The sequence below is a fragment of the Oncorhynchus masou genome, chromosome 32, assembly GCF_036934945.1.
Source record: "Oncorhynchus masou masou isolate Uvic2021 chromosome 32, UVic_Omas_1.1, whole genome shotgun sequence".
Lineage (NCBI taxonomy): Eukaryota > Metazoa > Chordata > Actinopteri > Salmoniformes > Salmonidae > Oncorhynchus > Oncorhynchus masou.
Genome location: NC_088243.1, coordinates 26,912,748 through 26,939,953, shown reverse-complemented (window position 1 = coordinate 26,939,953; position 27,206 = coordinate 26,912,748). Strand labels below are relative to the sequence as shown.

Sequence of the window (27,206 nt, the reverse complement as noted above, 5' to 3'; positions counted from 1 at the left end):
ATGACTAATATTAAAGTGTTTGAATATACAATGGAAGTCAATGCAGTATGTTTCCAAGAGTATGCATAAAATAACTTGAGCATATTGAAGCATCTTTCAAGCATATCATGTTTGAAATGTTTAAAACAATATCACAATAATATGGCAAATTGTAATATTCCTGTACCATGTTATGTTTGAACATACGACAGTTTTTTTTTTTTTTTTTTTGTTCAAGGTTTTCACGTTAGTAGATGCAAGTAATTTCACTCGTGCAAATTTCCAATTGAGAACCATTTCTTTGTTCTGTTCATGCCAGTTCGTGCTCAAATGAATTGCACTGTAGCGCCCTCGTGTGGTGATGATCAAAAGTACGAGGAAAAAGTTCAGATGACTCCTGAGCAACAGGGACGCACTTCCCTAGATACGGGTTGATGACAAACCTTGCTGGGGCATGCTAGCTACAGGTGCAAAATGTCTACCATATAAACACGCTAAAATTATATTTTTGTTTTCATAAAGAGAATAGCTGCAATAACAGATGTCCAAAACTGGTATTCGATTAACTTAGTGATCTGAGCAGTCAGTGTCCGTGACAGTGAACTAATGTGCAGGCTGCAACTTCGAATGTAAGTACATTTGCATTAGCTGACGTTACAGTTAGCTTAGCTAGAGCTAACGTAGCTAGCTAGTAAACTAATTATTGAGTGACACAAATCAGGTATTCTTGCTATTTGTACTTATATCAAATGTTTTCTATCTCTTATCTGTCCTCACATTTTAGCTAACGGTACATATTATGAATTTTTTCAGATGCTTGTTTACTGATAGGTAATATTACCCCAGACAACCCCCTAAAGCCCCCGAACCAAGACCAGTTAAGTTTAGCAATGTTCCTTATTTTAGCCATACATGACATGACATTAACAAGTGCTTATATTTCAGCACAGAACAACATGATACAGAGTGAAAAGCAAAGACATAATGGTGATGAGGAGGTTGTCAAAGAACTGGTGAGTGTAATTTTGTGTCAACCAGATACTTATGATTAAAACGAGTGTCATTTTCTGTTTGGCTTGTGGAGACACTTTTTTTGTACCTCAACAGTGTATTGCCAATGGGGTGTCTTATGAGAAGATACCCCAGGAAGGTAGCAGCATCACAGCCCTGGAGGTGTTCTTCTCAGGTTATCCTCGTATGGTTGGCCTCTCCCTTTTTCCAAGGCTGTGCCAGCTCACATTGGTAGGCCAGAGTATCAGTCACATCAAGGGCCTTGAGTCCTGTCCCCTGCTTCGGGAGTTCTGGGTGGTGGAATGCCAGCTGACAGTAAGATCCATGTTTCTCTTCATTCCTTCAAGCTGACACCTTGGAGATGTGTGTAGAGTTTTCATCTAAAGAGTATCTAAAACAGAATTATATTGACCATCAAAACTGAGCATCTTTGATTTCTCAATTCAGAGTAGACTGCAAAATAACTGTATCTAGCTAGGATTTGCATCTTTGTCTTTAATACCAACAGTACTTTTTTGGGGGGGGGTATTTATTTTCATTATTGTAGGACATTTCTGGACTTCAGAATTGCCATCAGTTACAGAAGCTGTACCTCTATGACAATCAGATCAGTAAGATTGAGAATTTGGAGTCACTTGTCAATCTACAGGTGCTGTGGCTTAACAATAACTTCATCACTCACATAGAGGTATGGATGCATTTCTGTGTCATGTAATGCACCTCATAATCTGTATAGATTGGTTTCTTGAAATCTGCATTTTTTTTAGATGTCTCATCCTTTCTTCATACCCGTTTAAAGGGATTAAACAGACTTCAAAAGCTGAGAGAGCTGAACCTAGCTGACAATAACATTGAGAAGATAGGTGAGTTGAAGGTTCATCTCCAATGGCTATAAACTTGACAGATGACATCTTTGATGTATTTATAATGATAATTATTCAAGCTTTTTCACAGGACACAGTCTTGATCCTAATATCAGCATTGAAAATCTGAATTTATCTGGGAACAAGATCTGCTCTTTTAAGGTAAGAAAAAAATCTGCACCTTCTCAATCTAATATCTGACTACCACCTTTGCATATGGTGAATTACAGGCTTGCTTTTCAGTCGAATATCTTGATTGCCTAATTTAGAGTAGATTCTATATATGATAATTCATTCAAACCTTTATTCTAGTCAACAATGTAGAAATCAGTCACCCGACAAAGGATTGGGTATTATTTTTGATTGGCCGTCAGTCTCGATAGTTTCCTATTTCCCCGGTCTCTTTGGTTTTGAAAGACCTCATGTCGAAGGCCTATTGCTACGGCAGTACAGAAATATCTGCTGATTTTAACTGTTGCACAATTCATCTGAACTTACCATCTTTGCCATTTTGATATGACATTTCTCCTTTAGTTGCCTGTTAAAAAGAAAAATAAGGAAATAATTATTCTCTTTTCAAATAATACAAACACAAATGTTCATTCACTCAAACACTAATTTCATTGAGCTGCATGAATTGCCTGTATCAAATTTCTTTTGAACTATGCAGGGTTAAAGGGAGATTCCCACAAAATGATGCATGAAATTGTGTAAAAAAACAAATGTTTTACCATATTCTTACAACATAGGGTATAGAGAATGTCAGGTATGGCTTGAGTTTGGGTGAAGGAACAGTTGGTCCTCTATGATCTACCCTGAAACCTCAGAGAAACCCCCCACCAGCAAACAAGTAGAAATCCAATCATCTCATCAATCAATTATGTTAATGTAAATCCATTAAGGAGATGCCCTCCTCACAGATATACAGCATCAAAACCATTAGTGGGGTTGAGTGCCAATCAGGGTTGTGCATGCTTCAGTTTAGTGTTTTTAAACGTGTCCCTCTTAAGCATCAACATCATGTTATCGTGTTGTGTAACAGGAGCTGACCCTCCTGGCCCCATTGACCTGTCTGAGAGTGTTGGGACTGAAGGACCCCCAGTCAAGTCCCACCCCAGTATGTCTGCTGTGTAACTATGCCACCCACGTGCTCTACCACATGCCAGGCCTCCAGCGGCTTGACACCTACGACGTCTCCAGCAAGCATTTGAAGGACGCTGCCGAGGTACAGGTCAATAGTGCCAAGGGTCAGCTTTTGTAACTGTTGTCACTGTGCAGGCTCCAGGGCTGTGATAGCATAGAATTAGCAATTAGAATACTAGAATGGACATTAATTATCTTATAACAGTATTAAAGATCAGCCATTTTGGTAAAGAAGTAGAATTTCTCCCTGACCAAAATGGCTGCCATTATCACACCATTCTGGAACTTTCAGGGTTTATGACATAATCCCTCTAGTAATTTAATAGGATCTTAATGTCTGATACTCTCTACTACTGAGAGATTAAAGCATATGTTTAAAAAGTCGTCCCTGACCTCTGATGATGAATGTATTTTTCCAGTGTTGCTTTTTTTCTAATCTTCTTGTAATTACAGTCTAATGAACTATGGTATAAATAAAGGGGTTCCATTGCATACAGTACATTGTAACATCTGTTCATTCCAGTCCACTGTGATTAAGAAGATGATGTACTACAACATGCGTGTGCGGACAGCTCAGAGGAACCTGGCAGAGACCAAGGCCAATCTGCTGGAGAACAAGAGGAATCTCTTACAGCTGCCAGAGGACCGCATCAGAGCTCTCAATTATGCCCTCAAAAACGTCCGTACAACACTATGCCCTCAACAATGGACTTTTGATGCATATGTCATACATTTACAGTGGTGCTTAATATGACTATTGTGTTGGTGTCTTGAGCAGCTGGAGTGTGAGCTGTCGGAGGTGCAGGCCCTGTGCAGGAAGTCGGCCCGTACCCGGGAGGATGGACTGTCACCGCTGAGTGAGGGCTCAGGGGACCGCAGTGACACCCTTGCTGACATCACCCGCGACCCCGGCCTGGAACACAAGATCCTCTCCAAGCTGGACACCCTGAAGGAGAGGTTGCAATTTTGGAACAGGAAGCTGGAGGAGTGAGTTCATGTACATTAATAATGGATTAGACCTCCAAGATAGATTCAAATCTAAAATCAAATTATATTTGTCAAATGCATCGAATACAACAGGTGTAGTAGACCTTACCGTAAAATGCTTACTTACAAGCCCTCAACCAACAATGCAGTTTTAAGAAAATAGTGTTAAGAAGATATTTATTAAATACATTTAAGTTTAAAAAAATCATCATAATAAATGACACTATAAAATAACAATAATGAGGCTATATACAGAGGGTACTGGTACCGAGTCAGTGAGTGGGGTACAGGTTAGTCAAAATCATGTGTACATGCAGGTAGAGGTAAAGTCACTATGCATGGATGGGGGGGTCAATGTAAATAGTCCGGGTGGCCATTTGATTAATTGTTCAGCGGTAGTAGAGAGAACAGCCTATGACTTGGGTGACTGGAGTCTTTGACAATTTTTTGGACCTCCCTCTGACACCGCCAAGGTCCTGGATGGCAGGAAGCTTAACCCCAGTGATGTACTGGGCTGTTAGCAGTTGATATTACTCTTCATTCACACAGACCCCAAAGCAAATCAGCGGGAGAAAAATAGGTTTATTCAAAGAGGACAAATCATAGATGTTATGCTGAGAGGTAAGATGTTCATTCTTCACTGTCCTCAGTGATTCTCTCCTCAGTGATTCTCTCCACAGAACAAAGGAGACAGGATGTAATTTATAACCCAACCCTAGCTTGTGGTTGACCAATTAGAATTCCTTGCAATCAAACTTGGCCAATGGCCAAATAACAAGTATCCTATTTCAGGCTCAATGTATAAACAATTTGGACCAATGAGAACTTGCCATGGAGCTATGAGTTCCAAACTGAAATTCCTCCCATATCTCTGACCCTTTGATCATTAATCCCCTTTTATAGAAAAAACCTTGCATTGAGTGACATGTATCTATCGTGATCCATTGATCGTTAGTACTCTATTGACTTTTAGTCCTCTGTGTTGTGTATTTATCTTCGAAATATCCATACACTCCTCTAGACCATTTTAAAAAGAAATATACTTCAAATGAATTTTTAGAAAACATGAAAAAATAGATAGTATAAAAAACATTAACAGTAAACATGAAATCAATAACATTAAACAGCTTGTATTTCTATAAAACACAAAGGGCATATTTTACTTGCTGTTACAATAAGACATATTTTTTACAACTTAGTTTAAAAACTACGTATTAACAGATGTAATGATGATGTCTCACGATTCCTACCACATCATGTATTTGGAGGAAACTCACACAAAAAAAATATTGTCTGCAAGACAACAATATTCAATCGTCCTATTGGCAAGGTAATCATTCACAAAGTCCTTTAAAAGTGACCAGCTCTTCCACACTGGTATCTGTCCCAGATACAGTGCATTGCAAAAGTATTGGCGTTTTTTTCCTATTTTACTGCATTACAAGCTGTAATTTAAATGGATTTATATTTGGATTTCATATAATGGACATACACAAAATAGTCCAAATTGGTGAAGTGAAATGAAAGAAATAACTTGTTTAAAAATGGAAAAGTGGTGCGTGCATACAGTTGAAGTCGGAAGTTTACATACACTTAGGTTGGAGTCATTAAAACTCGTTTTTCAACCACTCCACACATTTCTTGTTAACAAACTATAGTTCTGGCAAGTCGGTTAGGACATCTACTTTGTGCATGACACAAGTAATTTTTCCAACAGACAGATTATTTTTATTAGTTTACAGACAGATTATTTCACTTATAATTCACTGTATCACAATTCCAGTGGGTCAGAAGTTTACATACACTAAGTTGACTGCCTTTAAACAGCTTGGAAACTCCCAGAAAATGATGTCATGGCATTAGAAGATTCTGATAATTTGAGTCAATTGGAGGTGTACCTGTGGATGTATTTCAAGGCCTACCTTCAAACTCAGTCTCTTTGCTTGATATCATGGGGAAATCAAAAGAAATCAGCCAAGACCTCAGAAAAATAATTGTAGACCTCCACAAGTCTGGTTCATCCTTGGGAGCAATTTCCAAACGCCTGAAGGTACCATATTCATCTGTACAAACAATAGTACGCAAGTATAAACACTATGGGACCATGCAGCCGTCATACCGCCCAGGAAGGAGACGCGTTCTGTCTCCAAGAGATTAACGTACTTTGATGCAAAAAATGCAAATCAATCCCAGAACAACAGCAAAGGACCTTGTGAAGATGCTGGAGGAAACCGGTACAAAAGTATCTATATCCACAGTAAAATGCGTCCTATGTCAACATAACCTGAAAGGCCACTCAGCAAGGAAGAAGCCACTGCTCCAAAACTGCCATTAAAAAGCCAGACTACGTTTTGCAACCTCACATGGGGACAAAGATCATACTTTTTGGAGAAATGTTCTCTGGTCTGATGAAACAAAAATAGAACTGTTTGGCCATAATGACCATCGTTATGTTTGGAGGAAAAAGGGGGAAGAACACCATCCCAACCGTGAAGCAAGGGGGTGGCAGCATCATGTTGTGGGAGTGCTTTGCTGCAGGAGGGTCTGGTGCACTTCACAAAATAGATGGCATCATGAGAAAGGAAAATGATGTAGATATATTGAAGCAACATCTCAAGACATCAGTCAGGAAGTTAAAGCTTGGTCTCAAATAGGTCTTCCAAATGGACGATGACCCCAAGAATACTTCCAAAGTTGTGGCAAAAGGGCTTAAGGACATCAAAGTCAAGGTATTGGAGTGGCCATCACAAAGCCCTGACCTCAATCCTATAGAACATTTGTGGGCAGAACTGCAAAAGCGTGTGCGAGTGAGGAGGCCTACAAACCTGACTCAGTTACATCAGCTCTGTCAGGAGGAATGGGCCAAAATTCACCCAACTTATTGTGGGAAGCTTGTGGAAGGCTACCCAAAATGTTTGACCCAAGTTAAACAATTTAAAGGCAATTCTACCAAATACTAATTGAGTGTATGTACGCTTCTGACCCACTGGAAATGTGCTGAAAGAAATAAAAGCTTAAATAAATCATTCTCTCTACTATTATTCTGACATTTCACATTCTTAAAATAAAGTGGTGATCCTAACTTTTTACTAGGATTAAATGTCAAGAATTGTGAAAAATGTTTAAATGTATTTGGCTAAGGTGTATGTAAACTTCCGTCTTCAACTGTACATGTAGGTAAAGTTATTAAAGTGACTATGCATAGATAATAACAGAGTAGCAGCAGCGTAGAATATGGGGGGTGGCAATGCAAATAGTCTGGGTAGCCATTTGATCAGATGTTCAGAAGTCTTATGGCTTGGGGGTAGAAGCTGTTTAGAACTTGGCGCTCCGGTGCCGCTTGCCTTGCGGTAGCAGAGTGAACAGTCTATGACTAGGGTGGCTGGAGTCTTTGACAATTTTCAGGGCCTTTCTCTGACACTGCCTGGTATAGAGGTCCTGGATGGCAGGAAGCTTGGACCCGGTGATGTACAGGGCCGTACACACAAACTTCTCTAGTGCCTTGCGGTCAGTTGCCATACCAGGCAGTGATGCAACCAGTCAGGATGCTCTCGATGGTGCAACTGTAGAACTTTTTGAGGACCTGGGGACCAATGCCAAATCTTTTCAGTCTTCTGAGGGGGTAAAGGCCTTGTTGTGCCCTCTTCACGACTTTCTTGGTGTGTTTGGACCATGATAGTTTGTTGGGGTTGTGGACACCAAGGAACTTGAAACTCTCAACCCGTTCCATTACAGCCCTGTTAATGTGAATAGGGGCGTGTTCGGCCCTCCTTGTCCTGTAGTCCTCAGTCATCTCCTTTGTCTTGATCACATTGAGGGATAGGTTGTTGTCCTGGCACCATGCTGCCAGGTCTCTGACCTCCTCCCTATAGGCTGTCTCATCGATGTCAGTGATCAGGCCTACCACTGTTGTGTCGTCAGCAAACTTAATGATGGTGTTGGAGTCGTGCTTGGCCATGCAGTCGTGGTGAACAGGGAGTACAGGAGGGGACTAAGCACGCACCCCTGAGGAGCCCCCATGTTGAGGACCAGAGTGGCAGATGTGTTGTTGCCTACCCTTACCACCTTGGCAGAGGGACTATGGTGGTCTGCTTGAAACATAGATATTACAGACTCGGTCAGGGAGAGGTTGAAAATGTTAGTGAAGACACTTGCCAGTGTCCTGTGTTGACACTTTGCCTGTTTGATGGTTCGTCTGAGGGCATAGTGGGGTTTCTTATAAGAGTCCGGATTAGTGTCCCGCTCCTTGAAAGTGGCAGCTCTAGCCTTTAGCTCTGTGCGGATGCTGCCTGATGTTGCCTGTTATCCATTGCTTCTGGTTGGGAAAATGTACGTACGGTCACTTTTTAAATTTTTTTATTTAATTTTTTATTTCACCTTTATTTAACCAGATAGGCTAGTTGAGAACAAGTTATCATTTACAACTGCGACCTGGCCAAGATAAAGCATAGCAGTGTGAACAGACAACAACACAAAGTTACACATGGAGTAAACAATAAACAAGTCAATAACACAGTAGAAAAAAAAGAGTCTATATACATTGTGTGCAAAAGGCATGAGGGGGTAGGTGAATAATTACAATTTAGCAGATTAACACTGGAGTGATAAATTATCAAATGGTCATGTGCAGGTAGAGATACTGGTGTGCAAAAGAGCAGAAAAGTAAATAAATAAAAACAGTATGGGGATGAGGTAGGTAAATTGGGTGGGCCATTTACCGATGAACTATGTACAGCTGCAGCGATCGGTTAGCTGCTCAGATAGCAGATGTTTAAAGTTGGTGAGGGAGATAAAAGTCTCCAACTTCAGCGATTTTTGCAATTCGTTCCAGTCACAGGCAGCAGAGAACTGGAAGGAAAGGCGGCCAAATGAGGTGTTGGCTTTAGGGATGGTCAGTGAGATACACCTGCTGGAGCGCGTGCTTCGGGTGGGTGTTGCCATCGTGACCAGTGAACTGAGATAAGGCGGAGCTTTACCTAGCATGGACTTGTAGATGACCTGGAGCCAGTGGGTCTGGCGACGAATATGTAGCGAGGACCAGCCGACTAGAGCATACAGGTCGCAGTGGTGGGTGGTATAAGGTGCTTTAGTAACAAAACGGATAGCACTGTGATAAACTGCATCCAGTTTGCTGAGTAGAGTATTGGAAGCTATTTTGTAGAAGACATCGCCGAAGTCGAGGATCGGTAGGATAGTCAGTTTTACTAGGGTAAGTTTGGCGGCATGAGTGAAGGAGGTTTTGTTGCGGAATAGAAAGCCGACTAGATTTGATTTTAGATTGGAGATGTTTGATATGAGTCTGTGGGGACAACGTCGTTGATGCATTTATTGATGAAACCGGTGACTGAGGTGGTATACTCCTTAATGCCATTTGATGGATCCCGGAACATATTCCAGTCTGAGCTAGCAAAACAGATCTGTAGTGTAGCATCCTCGTCATCTGACCACTTCCTTATTGAGCGAGTCACTGGAATTTCCTGCTTTCATTTTTGCTTGTAAGCAGGAATCAGGAGGATAGAATTGTGTGGAGTAGAGGTGGTCGAGAGTTTTTTTCCACTGGTTGCACATGTGACATGCTGGTAGAAATGAGGTAAAACGGATTTAAGTTTCCTGCATTAAAGTCCCCGGCTACTAGGAGCGCCTCTTCTGTATTAGCATTTTCTTGTTTGCTTATGGCTTTATACAGCTTGTTGAGAGCGGTGTTAGTACCAGCGTTGGTTTGTGATGGTAAATAGACGGCTATGAAAAATATAGATGAAAACTCTATTGGTAGATAGTGCTGTCTACAGCTTATCATGAGGTACTCTACCTCAGGCGAGCATATACCTTGGGTCTACCTTAATATTAGACATTGTGCACCAGCTGTTATTGACAAATAGACGCACACCCCCACCCCTCGTCATACCAGACGTAGCTGCTCTGTCCTGCCGATGCACGGAAAACCAAGCCAACTGTACGTTATACAGTTCAGCTACGACTCGGTGAAACATAAGATATTACAGTTTTTAATGTTCCGTTGGTTGGATAGTCTCGCATGGAGATCATCCAGTTTATTCTCCAGTGATTGCACGTTGGCTAATAGAACGGATGGTAGATGCGGGTTACACACTCGCCGACTAATTTTCACTAGGCACCCTGATCTCTGCCCCCTGTATTTCCTTATTGTCTTCATGCTAATGACGTGGATTTGGGCCTTGTCGGGGATCAACATTATATCCTTCACGTCAGCTCATTTAAATGAAAAATCTTTGTCCAGTTCGAGGTGAGTAATCGCTGTTCTGATATCCAGAAGCTCTTTACGGTCATAAGAGACGGTAGCATCAATATTATGTACAAAATAAATTACAAACAATATGAAAAAACACAAAATAGCACAATTGGTTAGAGCCCGTAAAACGGCGCCATTCTGAGAATTTCTAAATTTCTTTGAGTTTAGAAGGGCTTAATAGTCTCATTTGGCATTCTTGTTTATATGTAAGCTTTCTATTGGCACTAAGATTATGAAGCGTGAAAAGGAGATTGTTTTTATCTTGTATTTGCAGGATTGAGTCCTGGTACCAGCGGGACTTGGCCCAAGCCACCAAAAGGAACGAGATGATGGTCTACTTTCTGCTGATGGAGCTTGAGACAGTGGGGAATATTCGGTTTGAAGAGGGCTGCTCCACAGACCCCTGGTACAAATTATCTCCTTTTACATAACAGTGACATTAGCCAGGGTACCTGCAGGGAAATTACTTATGTGATCATATAGTACTAGATCATGTAATGATATGTTTCATCCAAGTTTTCTGCGGACTGAGTTTACCTCATTTGTGTTGGTGATTTGTGTAGATGATTATGTTGGTGATTTGCAGCATTTAGCTATTGAGTCCACTGTTTTCTCTCTCCTCCCAACAGGTTCACTTCCTGTTATGACCTCCTGCTCTCCCGGTTCTGTGCGTGGGACTACAAGGCTCATGGCATCACTGGCATCAAGATCAACCGCATCATTCGCATCCATAACCGTTCGCTGCGGCTTCGTTTCGAGGACAAGCTTCATACCCTGTTGGCCAGCGAAGAGTCGACAATGTTCTCACAGTGAGTTCCCATGATGAGACTTAAATCTTAAAATGGCACCTCTTTCTTCGACACGCAGCGTTCCTTTTCTCTATGATATTCACCTCAGCTCCTCAGTATTATGTCTATGTCTGATATTACACAGAAATAGTTGAACATTTATGTTTATGATAACAGACCACATAACCTGAAATATTTTGACAGTATTTACATTTGTCTGACTGCAGTTCCATCTGTGCAGGAATTACAAACGCTGGCTGGAGTACCTGTTCTATGTGTCTGATCCTGAAAGAACCAGTGAGAAGAATGAGATGTTGCACATTCCAGAGGATGGCTTTAAAACAGCAGATATGTATAAGGTACACATATTGCTTATTCAGACTGTACACTATGCCTGAGATTGTGTCATTGTTTTAGTTCTTGACACTGTCATGTGTCTTGTGTCTGTGTTAGGCCCTGGGCAGAGAGAGAGCTGTACCCTTGTCTAACAGCCTGAGTGTGACGGACAGCCCCAGGATTGAGTACACACAGCGACAGGCCAACCAAGGCACCTCCAAGCAGAGCATAGACCCTCTTCTTTTCAGACATGGTCTGTATGGTCCTATTTCATTCTTTCACACACTTCAATGACTTTGTATTGCCAATGAAACCTTGAGGATATAAATCAGGACAAAAATGTAAATGTACAAATTATATTTTTTTGCTTTAAATGAACCTGTGTCAGAGAAACTGAAATGGAATTATTCAAACTCTCCCTCTGTTTCAAGGTCAGCTCATAGTGTCCAAAGTGTTCCTGGGCCGCAGCTTCCCCATCCATGAAGGGGATTCAGTGGACGCCCTCAACTACCCCAAAGCTCACTCTGTTTACCGCAATGTGAGCCCAGAGCAGGTCCATAAGACAAATGGAGGTAATGTCATGTGAAATATCACAACTGCTACTTTTCAGAACAACCTGTTTTTTTACTGGTGACAGTGGAATGGAAACAACCAGCAAAAGTCAACATTCTTCTATTCCATCTTATTGTTGACCAACCTGAGACTTTTATCCAAATAGAGAGGCCTTGCTCCTCCAATATCCACAGTGGCTGTGACTGCAGTCTGAGACAGAGTCAGTGGTTTGTATTTGACCGTGAGCTTGTCCTGCCGGAGTACCTCATCGACTTTGAGTATATCACGCAGGTAGGAAAAAGTATACCCTGTTTGTCTTTCAATGTTCCAATTTTTGTAAACCCACCAACCAACCAAGTGCTGATATTCACCAACCGTTTGTCCTCACCACTATGATGTTCCCTCCTCTCAGGACCGAGCCCAGCCTGCGTTCCCAGAGCCCAGCAGCAGAGGCACAGACAACCCCCCTCCCAACGATATCAACCTGGACGAAGAGACTCTAAACATGGAGCCCAAGCTCAAACGGCGGCCCAAGCTGCTGTGCCTGGACGAGAAGACTTTACTCAATGTAGCCAGGGCCAACGTCCTCAGTCAGATTACAGTAAGGGTTGAGGCTTCTGAGTGAGGGACTAACACATAATGGTACTTTAGCCCACTAGGTTTAGCACTGATATCCTCTCTGTACAGTGCTGGTGCCCCACTTTCATCTTTCTTCTTCCCTGGTCAAAGGTGTTGAATCTCCATGGCAACAGCCTGAGTAAACTGAAGGAGATCTCTCGTCTGACAGCCCTGCGCCGCCTGACTATCAGCTTCAATGAGTTTACACAACTAGATGACATCTCCCACATGGTGCGTTCTGATGGGTGGGGCATTTAGGTCGACCAATCTTCATGAATCATTTTCAACTTGGGAGTCCTACATACAGCAAATATGTTCCCTAATGTTTCTCTGTGTTCCTCCAGCCCAACTTGGAGTTTGTGGACGCCAGCTACAACCACCTGCTGACCCTGGAGGGGCTGAGAGGGCTGGGGCGGCTCAATCAACTGGACCTGCGCTGGAACCAGCTGACCCGCGCTAGGGAGGAGACGGCTGTGCTCCGGAAACATGCCCCCACCCTGCTGAGACTGGACACCCGCCACAACCCCTGGCATAGGGTAAAACCACACACACTAACACCAGCTTTAACATTGGTCTAGTCTAGAGTCCATATAGTAAGACCATAAGACACTGTGCTGATGAAAGTGATGTGTTTGTCCCAGCCCGAGGCGGTAAGGATGACGGTTCTGGGACGTCTGATTAGCCTTACACACCTGGATGACATGCTGGTGACAGAGGAAGAGGCAGGTGCTGCTGTTCAGATGGCTGCAGGCTCCAGAATCAGCCAGGTAAGAGTTAGACAAGAGCGAAGTGTTCATTACAGTTATACATAAGAAGGGTAAAGATCCAGAAGAGGTAGGGTCATACAGACCAATATCTCTCCTTAATACAGACCAAAAGATTTTAGCAAAAACTCTGGCTAACAGGCTTAGCACTTTAATTGGCAAATTGGTTCACCCGGATCAGACCGGCTTTATCCCTAACAGAAACTCATTCTTCAATCTCAGGCGCCTCTTCAATATTATGTATTCTCAGAGGTTACCCAACGTGGACCTTGCCGTCATATCTCTTGACGCCGAAAAGTTCTTTGACCAAGTTGAGTGGCCCTATCTATTCAAGATCCTACAGAAATTTAATATTGGAGATGAGTTCATAAATTGGATCCAGCTTTTATATAGGAACCCCTGTGCCAGAATACTCACTAACCAATCATTGTCGCCCCGATTTAACCTTAACAGGGGGACAAGGCAGGGTTGTGCGCTGTCGCCTATGCTCTTCGCCCTAATTATCGAAACCCTCGCTCAGACGATTAGATCTCATGCAGCAATACACGGCTATTATACTAAAGATACTCTAAATAAGATTTCCCTATACGCAGATGACATCCTCCTCTATGTAACAGAACCCCAGGCTACTATCCCAGCTATTCTTGATGTGATCAATTTGTTTGGTACCTTCTCGGGATACAGAATAAATTGGAACAAGAGTGAATTAATGCCCATACGGTCGCAAAGCACCTCCTGGCTAGAACATCTCCCATTTAAGTTATCTTCAGAAAAATTTACCTACCTAGGAATTGTAGTTACCAAACAATACTCCTTACTATTTAAAGAGAATTTCCCCTCTCTGATACAAAAACTCAAAGCAAACATACTATTTTGGAGAACTCTCCCAATTTCTCTCCTCGGAAGAATTAATGCCATTAAAATGGTCTTCCTCCCACAACTGCTCTACCTATATCAGAACGTCCCAGTATTCATACCTAAATCCTTTCATAAACAACTGGACTCAATTATTAATCCTTTCATCTGGGATTATAAAACACACAGGATAGGTACAAAAAACACCGCTGCGCTGTGAATGGAAGGAGGACTGTCTCTCCCAAATTTTATATTTTATTACTGGGCCGCTAACCTCCGCGTTGTTACGTTTCTGCTGGATGACGCACTTCCGTCATCCAGCTGGCTTAGTATGGAGCGTGAGGAGTGTCACCCCTTCTCTATTGGCGCTGTGATTTTGTCGCCTGTCAATCTGGAGATATCACTTTATTGTAACAATCCTATTATACATAGCACAACAGTCCAAATCTGGAAGCAAATTAAAGTCCACTTTGAGCTTAGACCAATGTCATTCATGCTCCCTGTCGCCAAGAATCCCTCCTTTGCCCCTTCTAACCTTGATAACACCTTTGAGCGATGGGGAGAGCTGGGGATAAGTACCGTAGGGGATTTATACATAGAAGGGACCTTTGCTTCCTTTGAGTTGCTGAGGGAAACTTATAATCTTCCCAGAAGTAATTTTTTCAGATACCTACAAATTAGAGACTACGTTAGAAAACACCTCCCAACATTTGGGAATGCTAAACCTTCCATGTTTGACGGATGCATAAAATTATGCCCCACCTCAGATAAACTGATATCGCGTCTATATGATGCTTTTCAATCTGTTAGCACACCTTCTACAGATGCCATCAAGGCAAAATGGGAGGAAGAACTAGGGACTGACATTTCTGTGGCAGACTGGGAAGAGAGCTTGGAGTATATCCACACATGCTCCATTAATTCCAGACATCGTCTCATACAATTCAAGGTTTTACACAGATTACACTATTCCAAAACTAAACTGCATAGGATATTTCCTGATACATCCCCTACATGTGATAAATGTCAGGCTGCGCAGAGTACACTACTCCACTGCTTTGCCCTATGCTCTAGCTTGCATGGTTATTGGTGTGGAACTTTTGGGATCCTCTCTGAAGTTTTGGAGACTTCAATAGATCCAGACCCGCTTCTGATAATCCTGGGAGTATCTGAGTCCCTAAACGGATTAACCAACCCCCAAAAACAACTCATCTCGTACGGTCTCATTTCGGCAAAAAAACTAATCTTGTTGTTTTGGAAAAGGAGGGAAGCGCCCTCTACCAAATTATGGCTCAGTGAATTGGCAAACACTGTACACTTAGAAAGAATTGGATATATTCTGAACAATAAATGATCAACATTTGATCAAATCTGGCAGCCTTTCCTCTCCTACTTGGACGAGTCGGCGCTGTGAATTTGTACTTATTAACGCACTCAACTGTAATATTTTAATCTACCTTTGGGCAGCTTGTGCTGGCCCTGCCACCCGAGCAGTTGGGGTGGGGGGAATAATTGGGGGACAGGGGGTACATCTTCCCTCTTTCTTTCTACATGTCCTTGTTTTGTATGTCGTGTTTTGTATTATTTGTTTTGCACCCAGGGCTCTGGGTCTTGTTGTTCCTGAATGCTCTTTTATGTTTAGATAAGAATTGTATACCTGTCTTGTATACCTATACACCATTCTTGTGTGTGTTTAATAAAAATATTTGAAACAGAGTTAGACAAGAGAATCACTCTCTCTTCTTAGTTCATGATTTGCCAGATAGGTTGAATACTTTAATGTAAGTGGGCTAACTTTGCTGTTACATGCTGCATGACAAAGTTTGGTCTACCGTCTGTGTTGAGAGTAGTAATTCCTCAGTCTGATTCACACTCTGGCTACAGGCATCTCTGCTGGCCCACTCCCGGACGGACAGTGAGCGCCCCCGCAGTCTCAGCCTGCTCTCTGCAGCCCAGCTCCTGGATCAACTCAGCCCCTCGCCCTGGGACATCACTGGAGACCTAGAGCAAGGCTGGACCACCAAGGTGAAACAAACACTAATATACACAATACTGGAGTCCAGGAACAATAAAGATGTACTCGTTTCAGCTTGTAGTTTATGGGTTCTCTCCTGGTGCTTCATCTGGGGTACAAGTGCAGTCTGTTTACTTAACAGTGACCTCTGAACTCTGAGCAGATCACAGCCCTTAACTTTGACAGCCAGAGGCTCTCCAGGCTCACCAACCTGGACAAACTGGTCAACCTGCGCTGGGCCTCCTTCAATGACAACAACATCTCTAAAGTGGAGGGTCTGGACAACTGCCAGCATCTAGAGGAGCTGTCCCTCAACGACAACTGCATCTCTAGGCTCGACGGTCAGTCCTAATCTCAATGGTCACCACATGACAAATTATTAAGTGTTGTCATATATATTTTAACACAATAGAAAACCCTTGGCACTCTTGGTTCAGAATGCACTAGGTCTATTCAAGGAAGAGAGAACAATTTGGTATTGACAAGGGAATCATGTCCATCAAAGATGTATGAGATATCCCTCCCTATCTTTGTCCTCTCAGGTGTGTCCAAACTGCACCAGCTCACTAAGCTCAGTGTGAATGGGAACCAGCTGTCCTGTCTGGATGGCACTGTCCTGGACCGGATGCCCAACCTCCACTTCTTGTCTGTGGAGAACAACTGCATTGGCTCCCTGAACGGGGTGCATAGGGCCCGCTCACTATTCGAGCTGTACATAGGCAACAACATCATCACCTCCACACGAGACATCTACCACCTAAAGGTGAGCTGACCTCACACAGCCAAGCATGATAACATACTGTACACCAACCCACAGGATACATAAAAGCTGTTTTTTATACACTGTTACTAATAGTCAATGTGGAAATTAAAATAAAGTAAGATCATTGTTTTTTACATTTTCTTCTAGGCTTTGACAAACTTAATCATTCTGGATCTGTATGGTAATCCTTTAGTGGAGAAACTGGAAAGCTACAGGATTTATGTGGTGTTCCATCTACCCTCTCTAAAGGCACTGGATGGGGTTGCAGTGGTTTGTTTACGTCATAATCAAATAGAGCTATTCGTTTTAGAGATAAATCAAACTTTTGCTGAATTGAGATGAAACAGAAGTGACGTCATTGTGATCCACAGGAAATGACGGAGTGTGAGAACGCCAAGGATGTGTTTGGTGGACGCCTGACCCCTGACATGGTGGCAGAGAAACTGGGACACTCCAACTACTCCGACGTCGTTGATCTCAACCTGCAGTCTAGTGCTATCAGGTCATTGAGCATAGTGTTTTATAGTTCATCACAGTATTTCAGTCACCTTTTAGATGAGTAGAAGAGACAGTAAAAGAAAGAGTGAGTGTCTATAAACTGTGCCCTTTCTCCCCAGTATGGTGGACTTGGCCCCAGCAGACCTGTTCCACAACATGCGCAGTGTCAACCTGGAGCACAACAACCTCACCTCCTTCAGTGGCCTTGTCTACCTGCCCAACATCAAGGTGGGCCTGCCAAATTATTTTTACCAACCGGCCAAACTTTTCCAACCATTCTAAAATGTAATCTGTGCCATATATTTTACATTTATCAGTTGCACTGTCAGGTTTTTTAAAACCATCAACAATAAAAAAACATTTTTTTATTTTCTTCCATGTAGGCACTATGTTTGAACTATAACCACATAGAATCCATCCTGCCCAGGCAGAAGGCCCAGGCCCCCCTGACTAACAGACAGATTCTCTATCACAAGGTGAACTCCAGTGGCTATGGCCAGCAAGGCTCATCAAAAGGCAGCAGGTACCAGCAGTACAGATAAAATTATAATATTTGAACATGGCATTGAAATGTATTACTTTTAAACCTAGTTTGTGAGGTGTAACTGTACAATTCATGAATAGCTTTAAACATTTCTGTCTTCTCAGTATACTGTGTGGTTGGCAAAGGACTCATTTCATGTCTTTGTTGCAATAGACTAGAGTATATTTTTCTACTTTCAGCCACTTGGGGGCAGCACGAAGCTGTTGAAGTGACAAAGACTTTAGGCTTCTGTTAGCTGCTCTCGGAAAAGCACAAATCTCCCTTTTCACTGATACTATTGAAAAAGACCAGAGGAGAGTTTACACAAAGTAAAAGGTTTAAAATGTGAAGGGGTTGGGGGGGGGGTCAGGCTTTTGTGTGGTTTGCCTTGAGTTGCTGTGCACCTGAGGTCTGGCCTTCTAAATGAGGCACTGGGGAGAGAAGTTGCAGTGCATTCAGTCAGAGTGGCAGCTAAAGCTCAGTGCCCATTCTTTCCCTCTCTTTCAGGGAAGTGGGTCCTGTGGACAGCCTAGAGCCACTAATGAGCAGCCTGGAGGTGCTGCATTTGAGCCACAATGGCATCTCAAATATGGCCAATCTGCAGCTCAGCAGGCTCACAAATCTCAAAGCACTCTTCCTCCAAGGTACAGTAACAGCTTCCTTCAGGTTTCAAAGCTGATGAAAAGTACAGCTCAGTAACAGACGAGGCTCTCTCAGACCTGTCCAGGTGGAGATGGTGCAACAAGAATAGGAATGAAATGGGCATGGCAATGAGTCACAGGAAAACAGTGCCTTTTTCTGTCTGCCATTGTTTGCATTTGATTATTATTTTCTTCAGTTGAGTGACTGTCTGATCCTAATCCCACCCTGGGTGTTTGTTTATAATCCTGTCAAGACAGCTTTGTACACAGCACAGACCACACTCACTATACACACGGATTCAGGGCAGAAGATGCACCTTTTCCAGTTCCTCTTTAAAATGGCAATATGTAGTTGCTACATACATTTTTGTACTTTTCAATTATAGATATACAGTGGGGGAAAAAGTATTTAGTCAGCCACCAATTGTGCAAGTTCTCCCACTTAAAAATATGAGGCCTGTAATTTTCATCATGGGTACACTTCAACTATGACAGACAAAATGAGAAAAAAAAATCCAGAAAATCACATTGTAGGATTGTTAATGAATTTATTTGCAAATTATGGTGGAAAATAAGTATTTGGTCACCTACAAACAAGCAAGATTTCTAGCTCTCACAGACCTATAACTTCTTCTTTAAGAGGCTCCTCTGTCCTCTACTCGTTACCTGTATTAATGGCACCTGTTTGAACTTGTTATCAGTATAAAAGACACCTGTCCACAACCTCACAGTCATACTCCAAACTCCACTATGGCCAAAACCAAAGAGCTGTCAAAGGACACCAGCAACAAAATTGTAGACCTGCACCAGGCTGGGAAGACTGAATCTGCAATAGGTAAGCAGCTTGGTTTGAAGAAATCTACTGTGGGAGCAATTATTAGGAAATGGAAGACATACAAGACCACAGATAATCTCCCTCGATCTGGGGCTCCACACAAGATCTCACCCCGTGGGGTCAAAATGATCACAAGAACTGTGAGCAAAAATCCCAGAACCACACCGGGGGACCTAGTGAATGACCTGCAGAGAGCTGGGACCAAAGTAACAAAGCCTACCATCAGTAACACACTACGCCGCCAGGGACTCAAATCCTGCAGTGCCAGACGTGTCCCCCTGCTTAAGCCAGTACATGTCCAGGCCCATCTGAAGTTTGCTAGAGAGCATTTGGATGATCCAGAAGAAGATTGGGAGAATGTCATATGGTCAGACGAAACCAAAATAGAACTTTTTGTTAAAAACTCAACTCGTCGTGTTTGGAGGACAAAGAATGCTGAGTTGCATCCAAAGAACACTATACCTACTGTGAAGCATGGGGGTGGAAACATCATGCTTTGGGGCTGTTTTTCTGCAAAGGGACCAGGACGACTGATCCGTGTAAAGGAAAGAATGAATGGGGCCATGTATCGTGAGATTTTGAGTGAAAACCTCCTTCCATCAGCAAGGGCATTGAAGATTAAACGTGGCTGGGTCTTTCAGCATGACAATGATCCCAAACACACTGCCCGGGCAACGAAGGAGTGGCTTCGTAAGAAGCATTTCAAGGTCCTGGAGTGGCCTTGCCAGTCTCCAGATCTCAACCCCATAGAAAATCTTTGGAGGGAGTTGAAAGTCTGTGTTACCCAGCAACAGCCCCAAAACATCACTGCTCTAGAGGAGATCTGCATGGAAGAATGGGCCAAAATACCAGCAACAGTGTGTGAAAACCTTGTGAAGACTTTGACCTCTGTCATTGCCAACAAAGGGTATATAACAAAGTATTGAGATAAACTTTTGTTATTGACCAAATACTTATTTTCCACCATAATTTGCAAATAAATTCATTAAAAATCCTACAATGTGATTTTCTGGATTATTTTTCTCCCATTTTGTCTATCATAGTTGAAGTGTACCTATGATGAAAATTACAGGCCTCATACTTTTAAGTGGGAGAACTTGCACAATTGGTGGCTGACTAAATACTTTTTTGCCCCAATGTATAACTTATAAATGCCTCATTAGCTTTGTTCAACTGTCGTTACCTATCAGAACCCAAAATATAAGCTTGTTTTATTCCATTGTTTGTAAACGATGTAATTGTAAACACACACTGTATAGCCCCAAAATATGGTTAAAACTATTATTTTAATCGCATGGATGGTCAGTCCTATCGATAGCTCTGTCTATGAATTAGAGAGTGGTTACATTGCTCAAGCCCCATCCTTCAGCAGTTTACCAAAAACAGTGGTGGGGTGTTCGCTCTGTTGTTGTTTCACCTACAGATTTCCCCTTTAAATATCTGAGTGAATTTCAGAGTTAATGATTGAAATTCACAGTGTTGTAATTTGCAATGATGCCGCCCGGTCAAATCATATTTGTAACAGGGGTAGCTGTAGTCATGTAATTACCTACTGATTTAATATCTTACCTTCTCCTCTCAGGTAATGAGATCAGCCAGGTGGAGGGCTTGGAGGGTCTGCATCAGCTCCGGGAGCTGGTCTTGGACCGGAACCGGATCAAGGCCCTGGGGGAGAACTCCTTTTTTGGTCAGGCTTTTCTGCTGGAGCTGCACCTGGCAGAGAACCGCCTACGGGAACTTAACCACCTCCAACCCCTTACCGAGCTGAGGAGGCTGTTCCTGGGCATGAACAAACTACAGGTACCCCTCCTCCAGCAGTCCTCCAGTGTCCTGCAACTGCAAGTTATTGTCCTTTCTGGCAATACTGAGCCTTTCATATGCATTCATATACTATAATGAGGAATTCATTCATACAGTGTGGAAATGTCCACCAAGTTCAAAGTCAAACTCCCTGTACAGCAGTTACTGAATTATGGTGATGCACTCATCATGTGCAAAGCGTTTGACATCTAAAATGTGTTTTATTTTTAATTTTTATCTACAGTGTATTCTAGAGGGTGAAAATATAGTCCCATAATTATAGATCGTTACCACCCCGCTGTGGCGTGTGTGTGTGGGAGTAGCTAGTATTAAGGAGAATCGACATTGACTGAAGGTCAGGGTTATACATATGAGGACAGAGAGGAACAATCAAGGCAACGTGTAATCAGTGTCTCAGCCTACATCTCATTCTCACCCCAGGCGGGTGATTTGTGCTTTGTCTCAATTTTTTTTCTCCAATTCGCTTCTTTTTCTTCCTTAATCTTTTCATGTTTTCAATTAATGGAGGTATGTGTGAGTCATAGCCCGGCTCAGTCACGTTCCGTGGGGGAGAGAGAGGCCCCCGCTCCCCTTTTGCATACCTAAACTCTCATGAGATTAATGAAAGATCACACATGTAATCTCTCCCATGAGCTGCCCTGCTCCTCTCTCACAGCTTCAAAATGAGGTTTGGCCCTAATGGATTGGGGAGGGGTTAAATTCATGCTGCTATGAAGTGAGTAGGACAGACAGTATAATATGTCTTATCTCTCATTTCTATTCCCTGTAGGACATCTCAGAGCTGGATAAGCTAGAAGTCCTTCCCTCCCTGATTGAGCTGTCAGTTGTAGGGAATCCTGTGAGTATCTTTTTATTTTTTTTATTTTTTACCAATGTCGGTTACAACCTTGTATGTCTACCGGAAGCTACAATTACTACAATCAAGCAAGGGCTAAGTGAATTGTATTACCCCCATGACAGTATGACAATTGTCAAATTATTCCCATTATGGGTCTCCTTCACTTGCATTTCAGTGTGTGTTCATTTTGTCTGAAAAGCCCCGGAGTTCTGTGCGCAATGGAAATCCAAGAGACCAAACTTGGCTGCTCTTATTTAGAGGCCAGAGGACACTTCAAATATGTGTACTGAGACACAGACTCACACACACACACACACACACACACACACACACACACACACACACTACCTCATTTACACGCTCACCCAAATTCTCACACACAAGCTCACAGATTCACTTTTACAAAACACACACTCAGTGCAACTCTATAGTTATAAATTAAGCGATTACATGATGGACCATCTGCTGTGCCTCAAACTGGCCTGCATCAGAGACAAATCCGCTGACCAAATCGCAGGGCCGTTATCAGACACTATTGGCCTGGGTTCAGCACCCATCTGGAGCCCATGGATCAGAGCTCTTATTGCCCAGTGCAGAGGGCTTGCCATCCATGGAGGCCTTCTCAGCTGGGCCAGCCTATTTACCCCACAGGCCCCGTCCCATCCCTTCCCCCATGGGACTTAATCCTGCCAGGGTGGAGAGCCAGCAGCCGCTCCAGAGACAATACCTCCTGCTGTCAGCCGCATGAAATCACTGCTGCACCCATGTGCCCTGGCCAGATCATCTCTCCTCTCTTCTCCTTCTCTTCTGTTCAGTTTTACCTCCTGTATGGACTGACAGGGCTCTGACCGGAGAGGATGGCTTTGTCCCCTGTGAAGGGGGAGCAGAGGGTTCCATCAGCTGGACCAGGGAGAAGGGTAGGGCTAGTGGGGCCGGCATAGGAGATGATGAGAGTGTGGTCTATGAGGGTGGTGATTTGGACTCACTGTTGGACTCACAAACAGACCCATGCCAGTTTAGTCCTTACAGGACAGCCTTGCATCCTTCACTCCGAGGTCCTACATGAGTAAATGTTTTCTGTTGTCCCAGGTGGCCCGGCGATCCCTCCATAGGCCGGCAGTGGTACTGCGCCTCTCCAGACTGCAGGTTCTGGATGGGGTGATGGTCACCCTGGAGGAGAGGACCAGGGCTGAGCTACTCTGCACAGAGGTCCAGGTGAGAGTTATTGTACTGCCTTTGTGTATCACCTGTTTGGTAAGAGCGTTGTCTTCTTACCTGCATCTTCTCCTGCGACCACTGCAGCTATCTCCATGCCCTTACGAGACTGACCTAAAAAGCCACAAAGGCCTAATTTCTGTAAAAGGCCAGATAACTGGCCATATCATGTCAACTGCAATGCAACTTGAACTCAAACAGCGTACAGAAAAACAACAACCAAACAGCAACTACCAAAAAACAAGGATCAAACTTCCAGTTTGTCTCCCTGATTTGATCTGCACATAACAAGAGATGGGGGCAGTAATGCTCCTCCAGTGCTGAATTAAAAGCAGCCTAAGCCAGCTCAGTTCATCCTGCTGATTAGATGAAATGTGCACGGCCGATAATGCACCAATGGATTTGCCCCCCTATTAGCTGGGTCAACCCTGCCCCCTGTGCTCGTTAAGAGAGTATTTGGGAGCGAGAGAGAGAGGGGGAGCCTGGGTTTTCTCATTAAAAACATAAATTCAAAACCCTCTTCCTGCTCTTGACCCCCATCCCTTTCGTTTCAGGCTTATGCCTGCTCTCACCCGGCTCTTTTTTTGTTTTCATTCAACAGTTATTATTATTGAGTGATCATTATCATTCTCTAATTAGATTTTTACACGTGATAAAAGACAATAGAAATTTGTCCATCCATACTGTAACGTGGGTGTAGCAGAGACTAGCTATGGAGGGTGTAGTGAGGCAGGAAGCATAGATGGGAGCCAATGCAGGACATATTAATTAGTGAGGTCAGAGAGTTGAGACAGTGTTGCTAACGTGTCCCCAGGTGCACTTATTATGGACACCCATTAATATCACCTGACTCAAAGTAGCTTTATGTAGGCTGGAGATCCCCTTTTGTGGTATAGTATTGGTGTAGTATTCACTGTCTCTCCCTTTCTCCCCACAGTGCCCAATGGCTCATGGATCCGGCATGGATATGAACCTGCCTGGCCTGCTTCCCCTCATGTCCCGGACTGCCCCTCTGCGGGGGACCAGTCTGAGTGGAGGACTGCAGCTGCAGCACTTCCTGGGTCATGAGATCCTGATGCCCTGCAACTTAGATGAAGCACCGCCCCATGACACGCCCAAACGTTAGTTAGCACTCCCTCTTATATGTCACACACACGGCACATCCGCACAGTACATCATGATATCCTCATCAATATTAATGAAATACCAACATTAGAATCTAAAAGTGTCTGGTTATGGGGAACACACATGTATCATTCACCTCCATGATGGGCAGAGCTGTTAACCAACACAGAGACGCATACGTCTCTCTCTATCTCTTTTTGGCTATGCTATGGGACTCAGGCTCGGTTATCCACTCATTAGGTTTTGACACTCATCCGGTCAGAGATACCACTTTATCCACACAACTGTGTTAATTCCCATCTCAGACAAGAAGCAAAAACACAGCAGCACTGCCCACCACGCCCGCAGTGCCCAGGCAGAGATGACCTTTAGGCAGATCAGAGGAATGGCAAGTACCCTGCCATCCACCGGCCTCCTTCCTAACGGGTACAGGGTCCTGATTACCAACCTCGAGCAGGACAGCAGGTGGGTAAAGCCCTAAACTCAGACCCTTGGGTTGTAGTGAATAAACCTAGTTTGGTCTTGAGGTCAGATGTCCGTGTTCTAGAGCGGAGGATACACTGTAAAACCCTACCCGAATGCTTGTGTTTCTTTTACAGATACCAGAGTGGTGGTGCTCCTAAACCCCCACCTATGTAGCACCCTAGGGGTTTGGGCAGAGGAATGGGAGACACTACTGTGGGCACGAGGAAGTAGAGAAATGGGAGGATCCTGATACTCCTGTGTGGGTCATTGCACACATGCAGAGTAAGAGTGGAAAGTATTGTTCAGCTGAATTCGGTTCACTTCTGCTCCATAGACTGTAGATTAGTGAACTGCGGATAACCCCCTTTCCTTTAGTTTGTCTGTTTATAAATGTACACTGAACAAAAATATAAACTCAACATGTAAAGTGTTGGTCCCATGTTTCATGAGCTGAAATGTTCCATATGCACAAAAAGCTTGTTTCTCTCAAATGTTGTGCACAAATTTGTTTACATCCCTGTTGGTGAGCATTTCTCCTTTGCCAAGATAATCCATCCACCTGACAGGTGTGGCTTATCAAGAAGCTGATCAAACAGCATGATTATTACACAAGTGCACCTTGTGCTTGGGACAATAAAAGGCCACTCTAAAATATGTAGTTTTGTCACACAACACAATGCCACAGATGTCTCACGTTTCTAGGGAGCGTGCAATTGGCAAGCTGACTGCAGGAATGTCCACCAGAGCTGTTGCCAGATAATTTAATGTTCATTTCTCTACCATAAGCCACCTCCAATGTCATTTTCGAGAATTTGCAGTACTTTCAACAGGCCTCACAACCGCAGACCACGTGTATGGCATCGTGTGAGCGGTTTGCTGATACCAACGTTGTGAACATAGTGCAACATGGTGGGGTTATGGTATGGGCAGTCTTAAGCTACGGACTACAAACACAATTGCATTTAATCGATAGCAATTTGAATGCACAAAAATACCGTGATGAGATCCTGAGGCCCATTGTGAGGCCCATTTTTTTTTTTAAAGGTTTCTGTGACCAATTCCCAGTCATGTGAAATTGAAAGATTAGGGCATAATGAATGTATTTCAATTAACTGATTTCCTCATTTGAACAGTAAGTCAGTAAAATCTTTGAAATTGTTGCATGTTGCGTTAACATTTTTGTTCAGTATATTTACTTTTGTGACATATATAATGTGAAACATGAACTGCTGTATGCTTTGTCAAAATATATGTGATGTCGATACTTTCCGTTTTTTTTCTTTTCATTTTCACAAACACGTTCAGGGCCAGTGAGCTGATGATACTTGAAAAAAGCTACATGTCCAGTTGAAGTTGGAAGTTTACATACACTTAGTTTGGAGTCATTAAAACTCGTTTTTCAACCACTACACAAATTTCTTGTTAACAAACTATAGTTTTGGCAAGTTGGTTAGGACATCTACTTTGTGCATGACACAAGTAATTTTTCCAACAATTGTTTACAGACAGATTATTTCACTTAGAATTCACTATCACAAATCCAGTGGGTCAGAAGTTTACCTACACTAAGTTGACTATGCCTTTAAACAGCTTGGAAAATTCCAGAAAATTATGTCATGGCTTTAGAAGCTTCTGATAGGCTAATTGACATCATTTGAGTCAATTGGACGTGTACCCGTGGATGTATTTCAAGGCCTACCTTCAAACTCAGTGCCTCTTTGCTTGACAAGGGAAAATCAAAAGAAATCAGTCAGACTTCAGAAAATAAATTGTAGACCTCCACAAGTCTGGTTCATCCAGCAATTTCCAAATGCCTGAAGGTACCATACATCTGTACAAACAATAGTACGCAAGTATAAACACCATGGGACCAAGCAGCCGTCATACCGCTCAGGAAGGAGACGCATTCTGTCTCCTAGAGATGAATGTACTTTGGTGCAAAAAGTGTAAATCAATCCCAGAACAACAGCAAAGGACCTTGTGAAGATGCTGGAGGAAACGGGTACAAAAGTATCTATATCCACAGTAAAACAAGTCCTATATTCACACAACCTGAAAGGCCGCTCAGCAAGGAAGAAGCCGCTGCTCCAAAACTGCCATAAAAATGCCAGACTATGGTTTGCAACTGCATATGGGGACAGAGATCGTACTTTTTTGAGAAATGTCCTCTGATCTGATGAAACAAAAATAGAACTGTCTGGCCATAATGACCATCGTTATGTTTTTGAGGAAAAGGTGGAGACTTGCAAGCCGAAGAACACCATCCCAACTGTGAAGCAAGTGGGTGGCAGCATCATGTTGTGG

The 27,206-nt window shown here is 43.0% G+C and overlaps 1 protein-coding gene across 1 annotated transcript; it reads left to right on the top strand.

The window, feature by feature from the left end:
* Positions 1 to 935: 935 nt before the first annotated feature.
* On the top strand, positions 936 to 26,166 carry lrrc9 (leucine rich repeat containing 9). Its single transcript, XM_064955615.1, has 32 exons — positions 936 to 992; positions 1,087 to 1,305; positions 1,538 to 1,678; positions 1,790 to 1,853; positions 1,945 to 2,015; positions 2,896 to 3,078; positions 3,520 to 3,675; positions 3,775 to 3,983; positions 10,526 to 10,657; positions 10,881 to 11,060; positions 11,281 to 11,398; positions 11,493 to 11,628; positions 11,807 to 11,947; positions 12,094 to 12,218; positions 12,340 to 12,528; positions 12,657 to 12,776; positions 12,890 to 13,081; positions 13,187 to 13,312; positions 16,049 to 16,189; positions 16,342 to 16,519; positions 16,721 to 16,941; positions 17,089 to 17,211; positions 17,313 to 17,443; positions 17,559 to 17,667; positions 17,823 to 17,962; positions 18,470 to 18,606; positions 21,021 to 21,238; positions 22,029 to 22,097; positions 23,187 to 23,312; positions 24,250 to 24,433; positions 24,743 to 24,902; positions 25,037 to 26,166. Exons 1-32 carry the CDS (start codon positions 936 to 938, stop codon positions 25,074 to 25,076), a joined length of 4,536 nt encoding a protein of 1,511 aa, XP_064811687.1. The 3' UTR covers positions 25,077 to 26,166.
* Positions 26,167 to 27,206: the final 1,040 nt, after the last annotated feature.

What these genes read in the sequence shown, in the direction of transcription:
- lrrc9 (XM_064955615.1), top strand. Translation starts at nt 936, where the DNA reads ATGATACAGAGTGAAAAGCAAAGACATAATGGTGATGAGGAGGTTGTC. An exon ending in AGGAGGTTGTCAAAGAACTG is followed by an intron (nt 993 to 1,086) that starts GTGAGTGTAATT and finishes GTACCTCAACAG; the next exon opens with TGTATTGCCAATGGGGTGTC. An exon ending in AACCTCGAGCAGGACAGCAG is followed by an intron (nt 24,903 to 25,036) that starts GTGGGTAAAGCC and finishes TTTCTTTTACAG; the next exon opens with ATACCAGAGTGGTGGTGCTC.